Here is a 22,320-nt window from a genome sequence, read left to right as displayed (position 1 = left end):
TATATGTATACATATATCCCCATATCCCCTCCCTCTTGCATCTCCCTCCCACCCTCCCTATCCCACCGCTCTGGTGGACACAAAGCACCGAGCTGATCTCCCTGTGCTATGCGGCTGCTTCCCACTAGCTATCTATTTTACATTTGGTAGTATTTATAAGTCCATGCCACTCTCTCACTTCGTCCCAGCTTACCCCTCCCCCTCCCCGTGTCCTCAAATAAGTTCTCTACATCTGCGTCTTTATTCCTATCCTGCCCCTAGGTTCTTCAGAACCACATTTTTTTTTTTTTTTAGATTCCATATGTATGTGTTAGCATACAGTATTTGTTTTTCTTTTTCTGACTTACTTCACTCTATATGACAGTCTCTAGGTCCATCCACCTCACTACAAATAACTCAATTTTGTTTCTTTTTATGGCTGAGTAATATTCCATTGTATATATGTGCCACAACTTCTTTATCCATTCATCTGTCGATGGACACTTAGGTTGCTTCCATGTCCTGGCTATTGTAAATAGAGCTGCAATGAACACTGTGGTACATGTGTCTTTTTGAATTATGGTTTTCTTAGGGTATATGCCCACTAGTGGGATTGCTGGGTAGTATGGTAGTTCTATTTTTAGTTTTTTAAGGAACCTCCATAATGCATCTGCCTCTTTAAATCCCACCCACCCTTCCGGGTACAGTGCTTCTCCAAGCCCGGTCCCGTGAACAACGTGACTAAAAACCATTTAGGAAGCTCCCTAAAATGCAGATTCCTTGGTGCCATAGCAGACACACTACTTCAAAACATCTGGGAGGGAAGCCCAGGATGGCACATTTTAAACAAGCTCTTGAAATTATTCTGACACCCGTGATCTACAGACAAAGCATGTCTAACGTCAAGTCCAACCTGCCTTTAGAGGTCATCAACCAGGAGCTGTCACATTGCCCGCTCTGCACTGGGGACTGTGTATGACGCATAACTATTTGGCAAAAGACTCCAGCCCTACACACGTGGTGACATAATGGGGTGTGGGCTGTTTCTTTAGAGGAGCGTCCCACAGGCCTGGCCGTAGCCGTAGGTGCGGGACCAGTGGCTCCCATGATGGTTTCAGGCAATGGTTGCTCTGACAACTTACTACTGATCTTGGGAAGTAATTTACTTCTCCCCCGCCTATGCTGAAAGCAGACCTGAGACAGTTTGCAGAAATACAATTTTACAAAATACACATGAAGGAGATGTGGAAATAGGAACAAAAGGAAAATAGGACAAGAACGTAAGACAAGGTTAATATAGAAAAATAAATACCACACAATAAATAGAAATAGTTCTGAGTTTCCTAGTGACCAACAAAGATGGGACCTGAACCATTTACAACATTCTCGACATTCACAATATAAGACAAAAGCTGGTCAGAAAAAAAATCCTGAATTTCCCTAATACTGGCAACTTGAGTTAAGCAAAGCTTTGTATTCTGAAAAGCATATCCATAACACAGAATGCCAATCCTTCCCCCTCCCCAGTGGAGGTGCAGTGGTTCATCAGTGGTTGCCTTTTGTAGATGAAACACACACTAGATAATGAATATCTACAGGAAAGTTCTAAGCACTTCGACTGAAGGATAGAAAACCAGTGGCATCAATGTGGGAGTTCAAGATGGTAGAACTAGAGATTATTCCTATTTTACTAAGATACCTGATTGGCTAAACGATGTAGGGATTTCCAGTTTTTTTCACAGGTTCATCCTCTATTGATCCCAGGAATAGGACATCATTATAACACAGCAGCATACTTGCAGTCCTAGAGACGAAGGCCATCATGGGATGCAAGAAAATTATAGACTATGGAAATCATGGGACTACGGAATTACAAAATTATAGGCCTATGGAATTGGAATGTTTCTCAGTACATGACGATTCAGACATCGACAGTGAATCTTGGATCATTCAGCTTGGGTAGGTTTAGTAACAGCCAACGTCTCCACCCAGTCAGAAGCAGACTGTTGGCACTGAGCTTATTCACAGGGTATCTGTGGTCCCCACAACTGGTATAGCCCCCAAACATCCTCCTTTATTTTACCTTACGATAACACAGTGCTTCAGCTTTATAAATCTCTCTCAAAAACATTATCTCCTCAAGTTCCAGACAGCACATAAAGCCTAAGAGCTTTCCAGGAGAACTTAAGAATCTATATGTACTGCCCAATGTTTTCCAGTTTTCTTTTTGGATGGTTTCCTACCCTCAGCATCAGAAGATGATGTGTTAAATAGTAGGACAAAGAACAGGAAGATTTTCTTATATGGCCTCTAATTGGAAACATATCCAATAGCAGCATCTAACTACCGAGCACTTAAGATGTACCAAGTGCGGTGCTAGGCTCGCTACAGGGAATATCTCAATTAATCCTCATAAGCACCCTGAGAACTAAATGCAATTGCTGCTTCCTGTTTCTACAGGTGATAAAATTGAAGCACAGAGGACTAGCGGGTAAGGCTCATATCCGAACACAGGCAGTGTGCCTCCACCATTCAAATATTCTAATTCAAGGGATCCCAAGGGACCGAGACGAGTACCAAGACCCTGTGTAAATACCACCGTATCCATTTTTTATTGCTGCTGTAACACATCCCCACAAACTCAGCAGCTTAAAACAATGCATATCTATTCTCTCACAGTTCTGTAGGTCAGAAGTCTGACATGCGTCCCACTGGGCTCAAATCAAGGTGTCGACAGAAGCGCTTTCCTTTCTGGACGCTCTATGGGAGGGTCTGTTTCTTTGCTCTTTCGAGTTGTTGGCAGATTTCAGTTCCTTATGGTTGTTGGACTGGCATCCCCGTGTCCTCGCTGGCTGTGAGCTGAGGGCCGGTCCCAGCTTCCAGAGGCCACTGCAGGCCTGGGCCCGAGGCTTCTTCCTCTATCTTCAAAGGCAGCAGAAGCGGAAGAGTCCCTCTCACCCTTGGAATCTCTCTTCCTCTCCCTCCAGCGCATCCCTCTGGCTCTGCCGCCTCTGCTTCTGTTTTCAAGGGCCCCCATGAATCATCATCCAGGATAATCTCCCTATTTTACAGCAGCTGTCTAGCCATCTGAATCCCCTTTTTGCCACGGAGGGTAATATATTCCCAGGCTAACACCAGGGGGCAGGTACCACAAGGGCCAGAATCCTGCTACTGCAAACACTCCCAACGGTGACCATCCATACGTGTCTGAACCAGCTCTCACACACAGGGTGGGCCTGTGAACTGTACACTGTAAATGAAGCTTTCTTAGGAGTAGGTCCTCATGTGACTAACTGGGGACGTAGAAAGGAGAAGAGCGTGTCACCTGCTTAGATTGACACTGGCTAGTTCCCAGTTCCAGGAGATGAAACCTCTTTCATGCTACCTGTCACAGGTGTGGGTTGGCCAAGAGACTGGAGACAAACCAGGTGGCAGACGAAGCAGAATTTCCATCTGGTCAGTTCCATCAGGCGAGCAGCCTGTGGACGAGGCTCAGGTCACTGCTGAAGTCTCCTCTTGAGCCTGTTCATTTCAAAGACGGGAACGTTCTCTGCACCTTGACCACAGTTCTACGCTCCCAAGTAGGTGTTTTTAATTGTAAGGAGAAAGGAGGGAAAGCGTTCCAGGAAGACCAGGTTAAGTCTAGTCAAACATCTATTTAAATCATAACCTTTCAGATTAGTTCCTGGAAGGAGTCCTTTTTCCACCAGTGATCATCTCTTAGGTGTGACTCATGAATCTGTCGCCTAATTTCCCCTCTTTATTAAACCTTCTAAACTTAATTGAAGGAAAGGAAAATTGCAGGAATGCCGGTGATTTCCAAATTCACCAGCAGAAACCCCCTCCTCTCTACCCTCGGCCTGAAGGTCATGTCCCCCCATGAATTAATCACATCCTCCTTGATGCTCCCATAATATTGTTTTTACCTCTATCATAGACACCACAATACAAAGGGGTTTGGGGTCAGGGTTAGGGACCTATGCAACTCCACCTCTCCCTGCCCCTACTGTGGTCAGCACCTAGCCAGGTGCCTTCAAGGGACTCCACAAGCACTGGACAACCAATTCAACCTGTCACTTCTAATATGGAAGATAATCCCTGGGTTTCAGGAAGCTCTTCTTCAGGGTGTACCACCCAGGACGCCTCAGATGCCATCTAGTTAGAGGCACGCTCTCTACCACTCTATCTCCCAAAATGTAAAATGACGCAACAGTAGAACCAACGTCCTTCTGTCTTCATACACTATCTGTAACCCTTTTACAAATAGATCTTTTGTGCATTCTGTGGAGGGTACATAGATATTCGCTATAAAATCTTTCCATTTTTCAGTACGTTTGAAAATGTTCACAACAAAATGCTGGCCAAAATTAAGAGATGAATCATAACTTGGAATTTGCTTCCTCAAAAAGGTGTGGAAGTCAATCACAATATTTGCAAGCATCAACAAGGAGGAAGCCAAGAACTCATCACGGAATTATAAACGAAAAGCTCTTAAGTAAGGGTTTGGTAAAACATGTTTGCTGCCCAGTAGGAAAAACCATGTACTGTAGTTGACCTTAGAATCATGGAAATAAATTCCTCATTCCAGTGAAACGTCCTGGTGACATATTTTATTTTCGCAGAGTGAAACGGGGCTACCCCAGTTGTCCCTGTGGTGTTTAGGGATGCAAGGTGGCATTTTGGAAGGAGTTTTGATTCTGAGCTCAGTTTCTTGTGAGCCAGGCCCCAAGCAACAGAAGAGCCACAGAAACGGATCGCCAGATGGGGGAGACAGAGGGATCAGGTGCGTGGGAAGGAGCGAGCATCTCCACTGTCCTGAAAACAAAGGCCTCTAGGAAAAGAGAAGCCAAAGGGATGACCCATCTGCTTCAGAAAGTGTCTCGTGTCATCCAACCCTGAGAGGAGAGTGGAAGTGCCCTGGTTAGAGAACACCCTACAGATGCAAGATAAATCGTGCTCCTTACAAGAGCCAAACGGGAAAAAAACGAGGGGTAGATAGTACAACGGCTGAGACAACGTAACCTTACAATTCCCAAATAATGCAACATTACACACGGTTACTTGTTCCTAAAGATGGCCAAAGGTAAAAATAAAAAACAAAACAGTCAACTAGCCAGGATGTGGAAACAACCTAAGTGTCCATGGACAGATGGAAAAAGAAAACATGGGATATACGTACAATGGAATAGTATTCAGCCTTAAAAAGGAAGGACACCCTGCCATTCTCGACCATGTGGATGAACCTGGAGGACATGATCCTAAGTGAAATAATCCAGACACAGAAGGATGAATACTGTGTGATCGCACTCATACGTAGACTCTAAAAATAGCCAAACTCGTAGAAGCAGAAAGTGCAATGGTGGCTGCAAGAGGCTGGGGGAGAGGGGGAAACAGGAAGATGTTGGTCCAAGGGTACAAAGTTTCAGTTACACAAGATGAATGGGTCCCTGAGATCTCCTGCACAGCGATGTGACTACAATAACAATACTGTAATGTATACTTGAAATCTGCTAAAAGGGTAGATCTTAAGTGTTCTCACCACAAATAAAAAGAAAAAGAAAATGGAAATTATGTGAGGTGATGGCTATGTTAATTGCTTGATTGTGACAATATTTCACAATATATCAAATCATCACCATGGACACCTTAAATATATACAATTTCTATTTGTCAATTACACTGCAACCAAGTTGGAGAGTATATCAATAAACTATTTATTTGGGGTTGGGAGGTGTAAAGGGAGTATCAACTGTATAATATATCTCCCTCTACATTTACCTATATTTAAAAGGTATAAAATTCACAAGGTTATCACTTGATGGAACTTACAAGTCTCGCATTATTTTCATAGTTCCTGTGGCTACATCCTCACATTTCATCAAATAAAAATGTGAAAGTGAACTAGATTTGCTAATTCTCTGGCCTCTATCAATGCCATCTCTCCCCCTTCCCTCCATGCTAAGGCTAATATATATCCTGGAAATGAAAGTGTTTATGTCTGGCATACTCTAGCAGAGAGAGCAAAATTGAAGTGGGATAGGGAAGAAAAAAAAAAAAAAGTTCTCTGTTCCAGGACCTACCTGTACTCATTATACCTAATTTAAGTACTGAAGAGTTGTTTAATTTTAAACAACTTTTCTAACAGCCTATGAAAAGAAACATCCCATCTTGCATGCACTTAACACTGATTTGACATTTTTTCCGACCTATTTGTACGCACTTGCGCCCACTTAAGCCGTCTCTCTGGACTGGCCGCTCAGTTTTATTCCACATGATTCGTTTCACCAATGGTCTGGCAACACAGGGAGGCAATAATGCACGTCTGTTTCGGACACCCACCCAAGAGACCACCCTCCCTCTGGCCAGACCTCGCTGCTCCTGGGCAGGGGTATCTCAACTCTGCCCTTGGCTTTGATCTGGTTTGGATATTTAAACGCTCCCTGTTGCCCACTGGGGAGCTGAGTGACTTTGATTCAATAGACATGATGTCACCCCCTCAGCCCTTATGTAAACAGAGTGTCTAACACCTTCACGATGGAAGCCAAGCCAGCGGCCTCCTGGAGAAGCTGACAAGATAAGTATTTGGCATTGACACCTGCAGGCGGAGTCGTGGCATAAGCAGGAAAGTTAAATTTAGATCCAGCAGCACTTCTGGCTCCTATGAATACTTATTAAAGTCATAATGACATCAGATAGAGGGAAAACAACATCTCTCCTCCCTGAGGCCTTTTTTTCCCCCTCCACCATCTAGAAAGTCACAGAACATAAACCCCAAAAGAAGGCAACATCTTGTTTTATAACCACCGGTGAAATGGAAGTTCATAAGCATTCCTCAGATCTGCAGTGTTTCACCATTTAGAATTCTCTCATTCAAATAACTGACGTTATTCGCGTTGAGAGAGAGAAGGAAGACCACACATAGTCATTATATTTTAGAGAAACCGACCGTCATCCATCCCATGAGCATCTATTGAGTATCATGTAAGGTAAGGCACAGCGCTGGGTACTTGTGGAGAGAAGGGGTGTTGAGAGGAACAAAGCATTGCATGACAAAGAATCAGAGAAGTCGGTGTTGAAGGTGATTTGCCCAGATCTACCCAGCTGGCAGGTGGAGCCCCCACACGGGAACTTAAGGCTCCCAGCTCCCTCCTCTAGGCCACACGGAGTTCATCTGCAAACACATCTGAACTGCGAAAGCCACTCCATGCTGACCTGCACTGGGGAAGGTCACTAGACCCCAAATGTTCTTCCCAAAAGTCGTGGCACATGGTAAGCAAATTCCCAAAAGGATTCCTTGATAAGATGGCATTTGAGCTGGGATTTAAAGAACACGTCGAACTGAGAATGTGGAAATGGGCAGTGAAGCAATGTAAATGGGAGAAATCAGGAGAAAAGGCCATAGGAAGGAAATCATGGAGCAGACTTGGTTGGCTGAAAGACAGTGGGGACAAAGAGGAGGGGAGGGGATGAAATGGAAAGGGCATGGACTCAGAATGGCATCCTGGCTTTCTTCGGGGCCATAAGGATCCAATGAAGGTGATGGAGGGGAGATAACAGATCACATCTGTGCTACAGAAACACCGAGCTGGCGCTGATGCAAGGGTGGATTAGCAGGAGGGGAGGCCGGCATAGAAGTCCAGGCCAAACTCATAAAGACCTCATCTGGGAAACGTGGGGAGAGAATGGAGGAAAAAGATGGGGAGACGCGAGTGAGAGATTTCAGAAGCAGAAACAGTAAGTCCAGCAACTGCTTGGGTGTGGGAGTGAGGACAGAGATTGAGGGTGACCCTGAGCAATGAGCACACCGGTTCTCAACCCTTTGTCAGCACTCTCACGTCCACGCGGGCTTGTTCAAGGGTAGATTCCCGCAGCAAAGCCCCCGAGTCCTGGCGAGTCCAAGAAGGTTTTCATTGCACGCCAGTAAAAATGAGAGATCTGTGCTGACTCACAAACTCTGCGTGACTGTCCTGCAGTGAGACGAGGACAAAAGGGAGACCGTCCAGACAGTTCGGTAGCAACTTGACCAATCATTTTGTATCGATGGAATCTGATCATTAGAAATTGAGGCTTGATTTTATACGTATGTTGTTTTTTCCATTTCACCTCTCTAATCGTTGATTTTTAATGAATTTGACAAAAGTATGGGTCCACAGAAATTTAGACATTTTAAAAAACCCAACTGGGTCTTGCACAAAGACAGTCTGAGAAGCAAACTTTGACTACACTTTGAATGGATGGGTAGGCAAAAGGGAGGTACACGAGGAGGGGCTCTGAGCTGAGACACCTCCCTGTCGCTGACATCTGGCTGCCTGAATCCACCAGCTGCCGGGGTCCCCATCACCACGGTCCACTCAGCCTGCATGCGCATCACTGAAAGCTGGCACCTGGCCACCATCACGCCCTGTGGCTGCACGTTATCTCCTAACTCTTACATCTGAGTGTGCTCCTCCCCCGCCCAAAACTCACGGCCATCTCAGCCCCATGTGTAGGTCGAGTGCCACATGCCAACCCTCTGAATCTTTTGCTGTTTTTCAGGAGTGTCCCCACACAGCAATCTGGAGGATAGAAAAAGAACGAAGAGGGTGCAAGCAGTGTTACAGAAGCTAAGGAATTTCTTAGGACTGTACAGCGGGGGGTAAGGAGTGTCAGAGGGATAAAGGCTTCCGGAGAGGAGGGTGAAGACTCAGGGCAGAGTGGTTAGTTGCCCCTGATAGAAGAATGTCCCCAGAGTGATAGGGACAGAGGTCAGTCGGCAATGGGACAGGAGAAAATGGGCAGCAAGGGAAGAGCAGCTTCGCTGAATGGCAGGGAGGCGGGGGAGAGAGCTAAGCAACTTCACCAGACTGTTCTATCTGGAACATTAACACTACTCTAAATAATAATTTTCTCCCCAAATCTCCAAATTCTCCCCTATCTATCTGCTTTTATAGCTGTAAGATTGAAGCTATAAAAGTCTGTTTTTGCCTTGCTGAGATAATAGGATAATAAGTGACATCAGTCATTCTTTAAGGCAAAAGGCCATAAAGAAATACAATACTGACACGTTCTTACCACCTGCCCCCCTCCCAAAAATGCAGTTCTGTTTAAGCTTACAGAACATTTGGAGAAGGATGAGCATAGCGGGGGAAAGTTAGGAGTAAATTGGAGTCTACTTTCGTAAATTTCTTGGACTTGTGCCCTACCTCAATTGCCAGAATTTAAAACAGAAACACAAGGAAGCATCTTTGTGATGTTTGCCAGAAGGATCAAATCTTTTCAACTTGAGGACTGAGAAAGAAGATGCCAATAGGATCATTAACCATCCCAAAGTGCCCCAGATGCTTGACATCGAAATTAGAAGAGATCTGCCTATTTTTATTACGAGCTCCTAAAATAAATATGGGAGGTAAGATACAGGATCGAGGCCAGTCACCACTGCAAAGAGTGGGCTTGACCCCAGAGTTCTCTAATCCAAGAAAACTATTCACAAGCATCTTCAGCAAATTATATTCTTAAGGATGTTCAAAGCATATAAAAGCATGAACGGCAATGGCATCAATGAAAGATGGGAATTTTCACTATGCTTCCTGTGGGCTAGGATATTACTGCACTTCCTGGCATAGGCAACTGTTTAAAAGAATAGCTCTGAATACGTTCACGATCTTGATTGCAGTGATGGTTTCAAAGGTGCTTATATAAGTCAAAGTTTATCATATTGTATACTTTAAATAAGCAGCTTATTGTATGTCAATTTATACTGCAAGAAAGCTGTTTAAAAAAATAATCAGAGATACACAATAGAATTACACTCCTAGAATTAATTTCTGAACATTATATAGTCTGGGGTTTCTCTGCTGTGTTCCAGAGAATTAAAAGGCCGTAGCAATCAGGGTCCAGCCAGGGAAAGAGAAATCCCAGCAAGTGTTTACAACAGAGGGAATTGAATGCAGGGGACTGGAGGCATCGCAATGGGGAAGGCAAGCAGGTCGTGGTGAGACACCCCATGGATTAGCAATAGTCAGAAGCCACTTCCATCCTCAGGAAGAGAGCCTGGGGCCACCAGTGGAAGATGGCACGAGGCAGCCCTTCCAGAGAGAGCCAGAGACACAGAAGAGTAGTAGCAGCTGGAAAGGCAACCTTCTGGGGTCCCATCCCTGCTCTACAGAGAAGACCAGGGGAGGGTCAGGAGTGGCCCGTGGGACAGAGAGGCCCAGGTCTGACACAAGGATGTTTCAGGGGGAAAAAAGGGTTACAGAAGAAAAGTCGGTTCAGAAAACTCTATTAAAGCAAGTTAGCAGACTTCCCTACTGCTGGGCTTGTTAGGGCTTTAATATGCTCCTAGACGTGGAAATCTCAAAGAAAAGAATATGACACAAAGTGCTTCCACGCTCTTCCTCTGCAGAGCATTTGGGAAAAGTGTTCCATGAAACGCTATTTGGAAAATGCTGATCTAGCCCAATAGTCACATTTTACAGACAAGGAAAGACTCAGAACTTTGGTTAAGTGGCTTGAACATGCAACTGTAAAAAGGGATAACACGAAGACTAGAGGCTTAAGCTTCCCGAATCTTAATCAGGTGCTCTTTCCTCAACTCTACACTGAAGAGGCCTTAAGCACTTTCTAGCACCATCAAGAAAACCAGCTACTTAACCATTCTAGTGAGCAATGCATCGTTTTGGTGGTAGAAGCTACCAGAATCCATGGAGATGTATACAATCTGCTGTTAGGTCAATGACAACCAAAGGCATCAGCACTACGGAAAAAGAACAGATAGAAAATAGGAAAAAAATGCAACGGAGTTGCCAAATTTATTAATGGGAGGAAAAGAAGAGAAGAAAGGGAAAAGCAAGAGGAGAGAGGGAGAAACTAAGCTCCAGTGGGTACCACCTGCATCCCCGCAGCTATGCTGGCTTCCACATCTTATAGTGATGACATGTATGTGCATGTATAACAATAGAGACAAACAACATCAATTAAGTAGATGAAATAAGCAAGGTGCCAGATTTGTGGGACGAGTTCCCAAAGCTGGTATTAGGGGATTCTGCCCTAAACAGACCCCATAAAAATGCAAAGGCCTGTTCCATGGACCTCGGGAAAAATGCAACTCTCCAAATATCTTCAACTGAAGACACCTGTCTCTTCCTCACTTTAACCTCCATAATCTTAGCCCCACCCTTCGGTATCACTTCACTTTTAGCTTGATTAAACTTCTATCCCACCAGACAGAGAGGTAGTTAAACCACAGCGCATACCAAGTCAGGTGTTAGAGAACAAAGCTGAATTTCTCAAATCCACTGATCTGGCCCTGGTCCCAAGCTCCTCTTTTTGAGAGGTTTCATCTCTGCAGGGATGTGGGGGAAATAAAGGAGGTTATTTAGCTAGAATTCAGTGAGAAGACATCCCAATAACACGCATAGCTGACACGAGGAGACCTGGGGAGAATTCATGAAGTGTCTCACCTGTACAGTATTTGTAAAGAAATGCTCACAAGTTCCCAAACTACCTCAAATGAATTGCTAACTATTTGTTCAACAGCACTCTTTATGGTTACCATGTCCCTTGTTTACATTATTGTATCTTCTCATTTATTTACCATTAATTTGTGTAGCCCTTTCTCATAGAAAACAGGTCAAAGCAAATGAGCCTCACCCACAAAGACCTCTAGTTTACGGAGTCTCTATTAATTTAATTTTAATCTGATCTAAACAGTCTCTCCTGAGGAAACCTTTTCAAGTCCCCGATCCTGCCACTAAGGCCACGAAAAGGTATTTTTGTGAGTTTTTCAATGCAGTAATCACACTAAGTTTTAACAATATTTTTTCTTCCTTTCTGAAAACTTTAACCCCTCCCCCAACAACCTCCCAAATTTTAATAATTTACGAGTACAGAATTCCTCTAATTCTTGTTCATTCTTCAGGCCTCTTTCTTTCACTCGCCCAAATCCCGCCAAGCATGGATCAAACAGGGCACAAGCCAGGGAGAAATTTAATCGCTCATATCTCTGCCTGAGGGATTGTCTAGGTACTATGGTGACAGACACCTCACTGAAAGTATGTGGGCGAAAAAAGATTTTTAAACTCCTAGACTAAAAAAAAAAAAAGAGAAAGATTTCTAATGGATTTGGGGTCAACACACAGAAGCACAAAATAAGGCCTACGTAGTCAATCAAAATTACTTATACACTGATGGGGTAAAGCAGCAGAAACAAAATATTGTTCAACAAAGGTATTTTGTTTCCCTTCCCCCAAACTCTGCATATTTTGAATTTTAGGATTTTTACTGATTTGCTTTTCTGGCTAAACGTACAGTTTCTCCACAGAAGATTTTTAGGGCAGTGAAACCTACTCTGTATGGTACTATAATGATGGATACATGTCAGTAGACATTCATCCAAAGCCACAGAATGTCCGACACCAAGAGTGAGCTGTAATGCAAACTATGGACTTTGAGTGATAACCATGTGTCCATGCAGGCTCACTGACTGTAACAAATGTACCACTCTGGTGGGGAATGGTGATCCCGGGAGGAGTTGTGCACATGCGGAGGCATGGGGTTATGTGGGAAATCTGAGCTTTTCACTCAATTTTACTGTAGACTTAAACTACTCTAAAAAGTAAAGTGTATTTTTTTTTAAATGCACAGCTTCTCTGCTAATTTATCCTGATAAGAGTGTTCAATAAAATTTGCAAAAACAGTAAAACTTTCAGTCCTTCACTGTGTAGTTTACAAGGTTCTGTCTTTAGAATATTTCAACTCATAGACTGAAAAGGTGGGGGAGAGAAAATCAGCGGTCTCAGAGATTAAGCAAGGCCGATCATAAAAATCTCCCAGCCTCATCAGCTATCAGAAAATAGCTCACACGGATGATGCAGTTAGTTCATGCTCTGCTGAAACACGAGTCAGAATTTTCTGCCAGCCCATGTTCATGAACAGGAAACCAACAAGACTGTAAACACAGGAATAACAATCAACAGGCGCAGATGTTTAAGGCTGGAAGTTACATTCTGGACAAGGTGAAAAGGGTAAGTGGTAGGAGAGTCATAATAAGGCTGTCGGCGGATATCAAAGTGCAGCGTGGAGAGGGCTCCTGGGCGGTGCTTTCTGACTGCTGTGAAGCCACCCCGCTCCTCCCCCCTCGGAGCTCTCAGATGATGAGAAAACAATCTGAACATAAAATCAGCACTACAGAGCAAGGACATTTCAGGCGTAGGACAATCCCCGAACTATCTGGCAGGATCAGGAACCAAGGGCGTGTGCCCATAAACCCAAGAGCCAGGAAGGCTCTCCCACTCAGAACCAGAACCTCATTCTGCAAAAATGTTTGAAGGGGAGTCTTCGACCCACTCATCTGGGACTGCGTTAGAGATAACAGGACCGTGGGGACCCATCCAGGAATTACCTGATGCAATTTAGATAGCATCTCTATTATGGACCCAATCTCTTTAATAATGGATATGGGCAGGGCAGGAAGAGAATCAGTGCCTGCGGACATCAGTAGAACAATGCCGTTCAGGGCAGCATGGTTTTCAACTCATTTTTGGAGCAGAAAACAATTCTTTAAGGTCAACAGTCCTTCGACATACCAAAGAGGGGGATATTTTTAGAGATGCATAATTTTTTCTTTACTAAAAGCAGAGTTCTAGGAGAGAATGCTATCCACTAAGAGAAAACCCACAAAATTCCAGATTTGGGCTCCCCATCTCTTGCCGCGGGCTGTGGTCTTGCATGCTTTTATAATTTCTCCTGAATTATCCACTCACACCTGACCAACAACTCGATAGCCCTATTCCTCTGATGCGTTAGGCTCTCTCTGTGGTTCTGTTGGTTGTTCCTCAGCCTTAAGATGTACCAGCAGCGAGGAAGAAACGGTTCTAAGTACATCTAACAGATGTAACTGCAAACACAACAGAAAACATGATATGCAAGAACCTTTCAAGCTGTAAACTCTAGGACCCATGGATAACACAAATGGACCAATCATCCCCAACTGCCTATTGATAGAGGAAACCCAACTTAAAAAACGGGTTGTCCTTTGCTGGGCACGTTCCTCCAGAAAAACAACGTGATGGAAGGTAGCTGTGTGTCCCCAGCCAGCTCCAGAGTCTAACTTCATAAGGAGGCTGAAATACTACATATTTATAGTGGAAAGAGTAATTGCAGAGAACAATATTTTCAAAACACTAGTAAACTGAGCCAAAAAATCCAATCTGCTTCAGTGCACTACAATGTCCTATTTCTAAAGCTTGGGGTGGGGAGGATAAATTGGGAGTTTGGGATTAACATATACATCGCTACTATATATAAAATAAACAACAAGGACCTACTGTAGAGCACAGGGAACTATATTCAATATCTCGTAATAACCTATCAGGGAAAAGAATCTGCAAAAGAATCGATACATATGTATAACTGAATCACTTTGCTGTACACCTGAAACTAACACAACATCGTAAATCAACTATACTTCAATTAAAAAAATTTTAGATAAAAACACACAAAAAATAAATAAAAAGCATTTTTTAAAAAAGCTTGTGGGGGAAGACATACAGGTATATAACTCTGCAGCTCCGAGAATTTCTGGCACGCACAAAAACTTTGGAGGTTGATATGGCCCTGGTTCTTTAGTAACTAATTTTTGTGAAAACGGGAATGGCTTTCCTTCTCCTTGACATAGTTGTCACCACTTTCGTACATTCCAGGTAGGACGGGGACCATTTTCTGGTCCCAAGTTTCTGGAGGGCAAGAGGTGGAAGAAGGGGGAGCCAGGAAGTAAGGGTATTATGAGAAAATGTGCTTGAATAAGAGTAACTCAGCTGTCATGATGAAAACAGAAATGAAGGCAACAGAATACGCCAGCTCTTCGCGGGGAACACAAAAGGGGGGGGAAAGATGTCACCTGCCCACCCTATCAGCCCCTTGGTGACGGCCGCTCGGCCAGGACACTATGTCGCCTCCCTAGGATGCGGCGGGGTAGGGCAATGGCCTGGGGAGGGTCGGGGAGAAAGGTTAATGGATCACGGCTGTTTACACTCATGGAACTCTGTAAAGGACTCACATCTTAGGAAGTGTCTATGTTGGTTTCTACCCCTTTTACTCAGATACTCACGGAAGCTTAGTCTCGTCAGGAATGCAATGATCCGATTAAAATATTGCCTACTTTCCTTCCTACTGCTGGAGGCGCCAAAGGTGGTGATGTGACCAATTCAGACAAGAGGAGAGGCTTGTCCTTATTCAGAATAAGGCTCCAAATGGAAAAGTTAAGAGAAAACTGCAAGGGGTGGGGTGGGAGGAACTGGGAGATTGGGATTACATATACACACTATGGATACTACGTATAAAATGGACAACTGCGGGAACATACCGTACAGCCCAGGGAACTCTACTACGGCACTGTGGTGACGTACATGGGAGGGGAACCCAAAAGGGAGAGGATTTAAAAAAAAGAGAAAACTGCAAAGGCTTTACATTAAGTAAAAAAGAGCATTCCATGGAATAATTCATTTTTAAATACAGAATGGGAAACAGTAGAGGACTGGCTTGAGAAAAAAATTACACAAAGCTGGTTAATTACCCAAGAAATTGTACTCGTTTTGCTTTCCTTTCCTAACTCAGCTTCATAAACAGATGAGGGAGAGGCAAAGATGAGAGAGCAGTTGGTTATCTGAGAGTTTGCTGTCCTACCTTTGATATCCAGTATTCACCCTCCCACCGCCGTATCCAAGGAAAATACTGATGTGAAACCCAACATTTAAAGTAGCTAAACTCTAAAGACACAGTGATGAAACAATTACATGCTGAAGAAAGTGCTGAAGTTTGGGTTTTTTTCACTTACACAGATGTTTATATCACTAGGAATCCTTCCTCCATGCTAATCAGAGGTAAGCTCTCAAGTGGAGGAACCAAGAATGATTCAGCACATTTCAAAAGGATTTCTACCCATTCTTAGGACAAGCAAAGGAAGCACCATCCAAGGTCTAAACAATGATATCTGCTTGCCCTTTGATCCGAGTTGAAGAACACTTTGTACCACTTTTTTTGTTGAAATACCACTGAATCTCACATTTACTATTTGAAATCTCTTTAGGAGACTATCTGCTCCTTCTTTGAGTCACACAGTTGCAACCAAATTCTCCAAACTATTTTTGCTGTGAATAGCTTGCAGGCACGGATTTATTTTCTGCTAACAAAAATCTTCCTAAGTACAGGCAGCTTAAATGAAAAATAGGACCACTGATCCTGTGAGAAAAAGACAGTACAGTGTATCTGGTTACAAATCCAAGTAGGGAGTATTCCATTTTTCTTCTAATTTATGTTTCCCGAGAGTAATTTTGTTCAGAAGATTGCCAGTGTTTTTAGTACAATAAGTTTCTTGTTACTTGTACTAACACATGCTGATTCCTTTTTCTGACCATAGCTTGAGTTTTTGATTTCATTGTACCCTAGCATCTGTAGATCAACACCTCATTAATTTAAAATAAATAAATGAAGTCTGAAATGCAGAGATTTAATGAAACCTTTGCACTACTCTCAAATGTAACGTGTATTACAAATTAATATACATATGGGTAACTAATAAAGAGGTATATTAATAAAGCATGATGATGTACATCAGATATCGTGAATCTCAATGTCCTAAATGTCTTCACTTACCTCAAATGTTTTTCTTAATAAAAATCAGGTATACCATTTGTAAATGATCTAAATAAAACATCGATATACCCTTCCAGATGAGTGAAATATGAATTGTAAATGAATGTGTCTACTTTCATTCATTCAATCTTGATTAAGCACCTGCTGTACGCTCAGCATTATGTTAGGAACTTAGGTTACAACAGTGGATAAGCCTGGTTGCTTTTCCAGGCTGACATCCTAGAGGGGTGACAAACAAATGAGTAAGCAAATTTTAAAAGGAAAAAAAAAAAAAAATACTCCTTGTGATAAGTGCAACCAAGGAAATAAACAGGGCGCAGTGATGGTACATAAGTGGGTGGGGGTGAGGGCAGCGCCAGTTTCTACGGAGTGGTTAGAGAAGGCTTCTTCTCAAAGGTGAATTTTAAGCTAAGACCTGAGCTATTTCAGGATATTTCTCCAAGGTCACCAAATAGGCAGGCTTGCTTATTAGGCTGCCAAGACACTTCTTAGCATTAGAAAACAAGTAGAAAATGGCATGTGTTGCACAGATTGAATGCAGGTTCACGAGTGCATCAAGCTTGCCCAGCGGGCACTCTGCACACCAGCCAGTTAGGACAAAGGAGGTTACACATCCCCAGACTACTCACCCAGAGAGGGTGTAAAACCGTCAACATAAACAGTAGTGGGCCAGTCAAATGACCAGCCTTTGGGATACACGCAAGAGAAATGTATCCTGTTGATTCATACTTCCTGATAACCACTCTGACCCACAAGGCTCAAAGCATTTTCAATGTATTTCATGAGTAAGTTACTCCCCTGTCCCAGGGAAGAAGGATGTTTACAACTATGTAACATATTCCCTTATTTCAGTTTGTAACTTACCTAAGTCAGTAGGTATAAGAATACTTTAAAACCCATGCTGTAACCTGTTTCTTTCTGTAGATTCTTTAGTCATGTAACGCAGTAGCTAACATGCCATTGACACAGAGTAAGAAATCTGTGGAATTCTCCCAGAATTATCAATAAGGAATTCTCCTTATTTAGAGAATCCACATTGCTAGGCAATTACTTCCTTCAAATGAACTGTCCTTATGCTCAGAGCTATGATAATCAGATTTTACCACATTTTTAGCGTCTCATTATGAAATTCCCCTTTCCTACTGCTAAATGGATTAAGATTAAATGGGGCTGCTTGACTGGCAGGTGGCATAGCTTGTGACTTGTATTCTACTTACCTGGAAATGATTTTCTCCTCTAATTGCCTATGTGGAGTCCAGGATTGGACCTACAGATAGTCATAACTTGCAGTCAGAAAGCCCAGTGTTATGATATGAGGGGCATGGGACAGAATTCCCTACCTAGCGATCTTTTTCCTTCCATATCAGCCTGTCCCGGGCCTGAAATGACCCTACTGTTGAGTTCTCTTGGAATTTTTCAGTGTTGTTTTTTGAATCCTTAAAAATCTTTCTGAAAAAGGAAAATATCCCTAAGCAGATACTATGTTAAACCATCGTTTTAGCAGGATTAGTTGACAACTAGCCTCAAGCAGTGCGACTCAGAAGCAGTGTCTACCTGTAGACCCGGAAAGGTCAGAAAAGCAAGGAGTGGGGAGAATTTGGAGGTCACTAAACACAGTAAATGTCACCATACTTTACTCAAGCTAATTCTCACAATTTCAAATACCAGTGGCTCCCAAACACTGGAATCACCTGGGGAATCTTTAAAAACGCTGACACCTGGCTTCCACCTCATACGTTAACTTAACTGATATGTGGTACCACCTGGGCATCTAGACTTCAAAAGCCCCCAGGTAATTCTCATGTACAGCCATGTTTGGGAGCCACTGACACAGGAAGCACTGCTCTTAATTGCTTTCTGGGATGCTTTGATTTCTTTCAGACATCAGGATCTCCCACGCCAATGTTTCTTGACCATGGCAGCACATTAGAAAAACCTAAGGCAAAAAAAAAAAAAAAGCCAGAAACTCACCAGCTTAAGATTCTGACTTAACTGCTCTAAGGCGCAGTCCAGCATCCCTTACTTCTTTCCATGCCCCAGGTGATGCTAATGGTCATCAAGGTCGAGAACCATGGTGTAAAGCCTAGGAACCGTTCTCTGGAGACTATAATAGGATTGTCCCTGAAGAAGCCAGAAGTGCCATTCTTCCCACTTTGTTCAGGTTGGGACTACCCCCAAAAGGCAGTAACACATTTCCCCAAGGCTGTGGGGAAACTTAAGGGAGGGGGGCAATGGGTGGAATTTACTAAGCCAGGAGCAGCAGAAATGTTAGAATAAGGAAAAGCACTGGTCCCTCTCCTCCCGCCCACGCGCCCCGCCGCCCAACTTTACTGACTGGCATGAGAATTTCCTTAGAATACTTCTTGGAGGTGGCTCAACCTTGGATTTTGTCCCAACACACTGTGACATTTCCTGTCCAATCAGAAACCCTGGCACTGCAAAGAGCAAGGCTGGCAGGCCTGGAGACTCCACTCCCTGTGAGATTCTGTGTCATGAGTTTTTTCCCAGGAGGATTTCTGCACCACCTGGATGTCAATCGTCCTGCTCCGTACCCTCCCGGACCTCGCCCCTCGGCCCCACTCCTCCTTCCTTCCCCCAACGCTCGGCGGAGTTGAGAACCATCTCCTAGAGATACTTGTAAAAGATTCGCTTCAAGTTTTTACATGGGAATCATTCAAGTAAATAATGTCCTTAAAAGACGGACGTCTTCGACGTGGCTTGGAGACGTGGGTGCTACTTTGGTTAAGTGTCTGCTAACCCACTTTGGGGCCCGGCCAGAGCCACGCGTCTCGCACCGGAAAGGAAGTCCGCGGAGACCCACCCCACCGCGCGGCTGCGCCCACTTGGGGCGTGGCTACTGCGCCCCGTTTCTCCCCGCAGAGAACGCGTCCCCTACATCGCTTTGTCTACGCTAAGCTGAGTCAGTTTATGAATGAAGAGTAGCACAGATCGGAGGCACTGATTCTGGAAAAAGTCTTCCTTACGCCGGTCTCATTAACAGATGAGAAAACTCAAGGGGGAAAAGGCTCTGTGACTCCGTCCGGGTTTGCCACAGAACATTTGTGGCTGAGCCCGATTTAGCCGCCCTTGAATTTCCATTCTGTTGCCTGGCAACCGGTTCAGACCAGCTCAGGGCCCAACCCCGGCCCCCAACCCGCACCCTTTCCCTGCCCGTGCAGCTGGAGCCGCACTGATCGAAAGTTCGGCCGTCTGGGGCACTGGCCAAAGGCATGTGAGCGAAGGCACTGGGTGGGTGACCCCAACTGGGCTCGGGGTCGGGCCCCAAACCCGCGCGAGGCCCGCCTGGCCGGGACTGACGCGCCTTCCGCGGTCCTTTCGGGACCTCCTTCTGCATCCCTCCTCCCCCAATTCCGTGAATACCACTTAACGCAATCATGTCAAGTTTCCAGAGTTCTCAGCTGCTCTCGGATTCCCCAGAGTCCCGGTGGGAAAACTGGCACTCAGAGCGTTAAGGATGCAGAACCAAAACAGGAGGGGAAAGTGCTGAAGAGCTTTCTCCTTCCCAGCTGGCTCCACTCGGGCCGGACTTTTGTGCCACAGTCGGGCTGGCGTGGCCCGAGCCGGGCAGCAACGGGAAAAGCGCGGACCGTGCTCCGGCCGCTCACGGAGACGCGCCCGCCAGCGCCGCTCTCGGGACCCAGCGTCCCAGCCCGCCCGCCGCCGCCGCGCTCAGCCCGGGCGCGGGGAGCGCACGTGCCGCCCCCGGCCGCGCAGGTGGTGGGAGGGCAACCGGCCCGTCCCCGCGTCCCCGCCGCGCCAGCCCGGCTCCCCAGCTCCAGGGGCTCCTCCACCCTCTCACTCCCCTCCCCGGGCCCGGGAGACTGGAAAGGGGGGTCGGGGGGGGGGAACGTGCCGGTAGCTACGCTCCCCCAGATCCTCACCCAGGTTCACGAAGCTCATGACCATGTCGGCGTCGTTGAGGAAGGCGCTGTCCTGCGCGCTGGTCAGTGGAGACGCGCCGCCGCCGGGTCCGGGGGCCAGGACGCTCCTGCTGCCGAGGGCCGCCTGCCGGGGCTGGGACGAGCCGGCCCCTCCGCGCGGCCCGGGCCGCCGCCTCTCCTCGTCGGAAGCCCCGTCCTCGTCGTCGGCGGCGGACAGGGCGTTGTACAGGTCCAGCATGAAGAGGGGCGCGGACTTCAGCCGCCCGGGCGGGGGCTCCCCGCGAGGCTGCTGCGGCGGCGGCGGGGGCGGCGGGAGCGCAGGGGGCTGCGGCTGCTGGAGGCCGTGCAGGGGCCGGGGCCGGTGCGGGAGGCCCAGCACGGCGAGGATCTCCTTCTGCATCTCCCGCTTCTCGTGCGTCTTGAGCCTCCGGTAGAGGAAGCCCGAGGAGGAGGTCTGCGGCGGCGGCGGCGGCGGCTCCGCGGGGCCGGGGCGCCCGCCGTCCCCCAGCAGCGCGCCCCCGGCGGCGGGCAGGGACGGGGGCCCGCAGCAGCCGCAGAGCAGTCCCCACCACCAGCACAGCCACGGCGCCCTCCGCCCCAGCATCCCCGCCGGGCCGGGCTGGCCCCGCGGGCCCCGCGAGGCGTGGAGCGGCGGAGCGAGGCCGGAGCGCGGCCGCGGTGGCCCTTGGGCGTGAGGAGCCCCGCCACCTCTCGGCGGGCTCGCTTCCCCTTCCTGGCGCTCAGTCCGTATCGCTCATGGTCGTCTGGGGCGCCCGCAGTTGCCCAGGCTGGAGGGGAGGCGAAGGGGGCGATCGCCGGGAGGGCCGCTGGAGGGGCAGGGGGGGAGCCCCACGCTCCCGCGCAGGTCCCCGGAGGCGCAAGCTCCGGGCCAGGTGCGTCCGAGTCGGGGCCGCGCGGCAGCCGGCGCCCTGGCTCCTGGGCGGGTCACGGCTCAGTCCCTGCGGGGTCCGGCTGCCCGCGCACGTGCGCTGCCTTGCGCCCTCCGGGGCGGCTGGACGGACGGCGGGGCCGCTCACCAGCTGGGGAGGGTGCCCGGCATCATCCCCGCGCACGCCTCTCCCCGGCTTGCACGGCCGCCGTGAAGTTTACCCCGCCGCAGGGCCCCGGCCGTGGCGGACCAGGCGTCCCGAGATGCCCACCTTCTCCGCGAGGCTTACACTTCCTTCTCCGTCTCACGAACTCCGCGCCCCCTCCGCCCTCGGGCACGGCACTGTCGCTCCCCCTCAAGATCTCGGCGCGCCGTTCCACTCCCCAAGCGGAGGCGGTGAGGCTCTTGCTTTCCGTTCCGTGCTCGTTCGGCTGCCCTGCAAACCCCGCTCGCAGAAGGGATGGGAGGGAAGCGGACCCGTGCGCGGAGCGGCGGCGTCGGCGCCGGAATTCGCAGGCTCCCGCCTCTCGGAGCCACGCTCCCCGCAGCGGCCAACGTGGGCTTTCTGGTGCGCGTCTCGCTCAGGTACCGCACTCCAGCCCCCGGGTCTCCCCGCCCTCTTGGTAACGGACAGGCTGGCGGCCAATGAAGAGGCGCGTCTCGCCTGTATTTAAATAGGCCCGCCCCCTTCTTTCACCCTCCCTCTCCCGGGAGGCATCGCCTCCGCCGCGCGTAGGTTTCAAGTACAGAGAATTCTCGGAGGCACCCGAGGAGTGGCGAGGTGGCAAAGGCAAAGAGGTCACCGCTAGGAAGAAAGATCTGATCAACACCCCGATGGGAACCTTTCCCTTTTACGATCCCATAAAAGGCCTAAATTGATGCCTTAACTAAATAAAAGTAAAATCAGCTGTTAAATCAATG

At 47.0% G+C, this 22,320-nt stretch overlaps 1 protein-coding gene across 1 annotated transcript in view; it reads right to left on the bottom strand.

Moving 5' to 3' along the window:
• Positions 1-21,977, bottom strand: part of BMP6 (bone morphogenetic protein 6) — a 146,346-nt gene extending 124,369 nt beyond the window's left edge. Inside the window, exon 1 of the mRNA XM_059937880.1 lies at positions 20,511-21,977. Within this exon, the coding sequence (XP_059793863.1) occupies positions 20,511-21,114 (604 nt within the window). The 5' untranslated portion in view covers positions 21,115-21,977. The remainder of the gene's footprint in view (positions 1-20,510) is intronic.
• Between the last annotated feature and the right edge of the window lie 343 nt (positions 21,978-22,320).

Source organism: Balaenoptera ricei, chromosome 11 (genome assembly GCF_028023285.1).
Source record: "Balaenoptera ricei isolate mBalRic1 chromosome 11, mBalRic1.hap2, whole genome shotgun sequence".
NCBI classification, from domain to species: Eukaryota; Metazoa; Chordata; class Mammalia; order Artiodactyla; family Balaenopteridae; genus Balaenoptera; species Balaenoptera ricei.
This window is presented reverse-complemented; position numbering and strand designations above follow the sequence as displayed.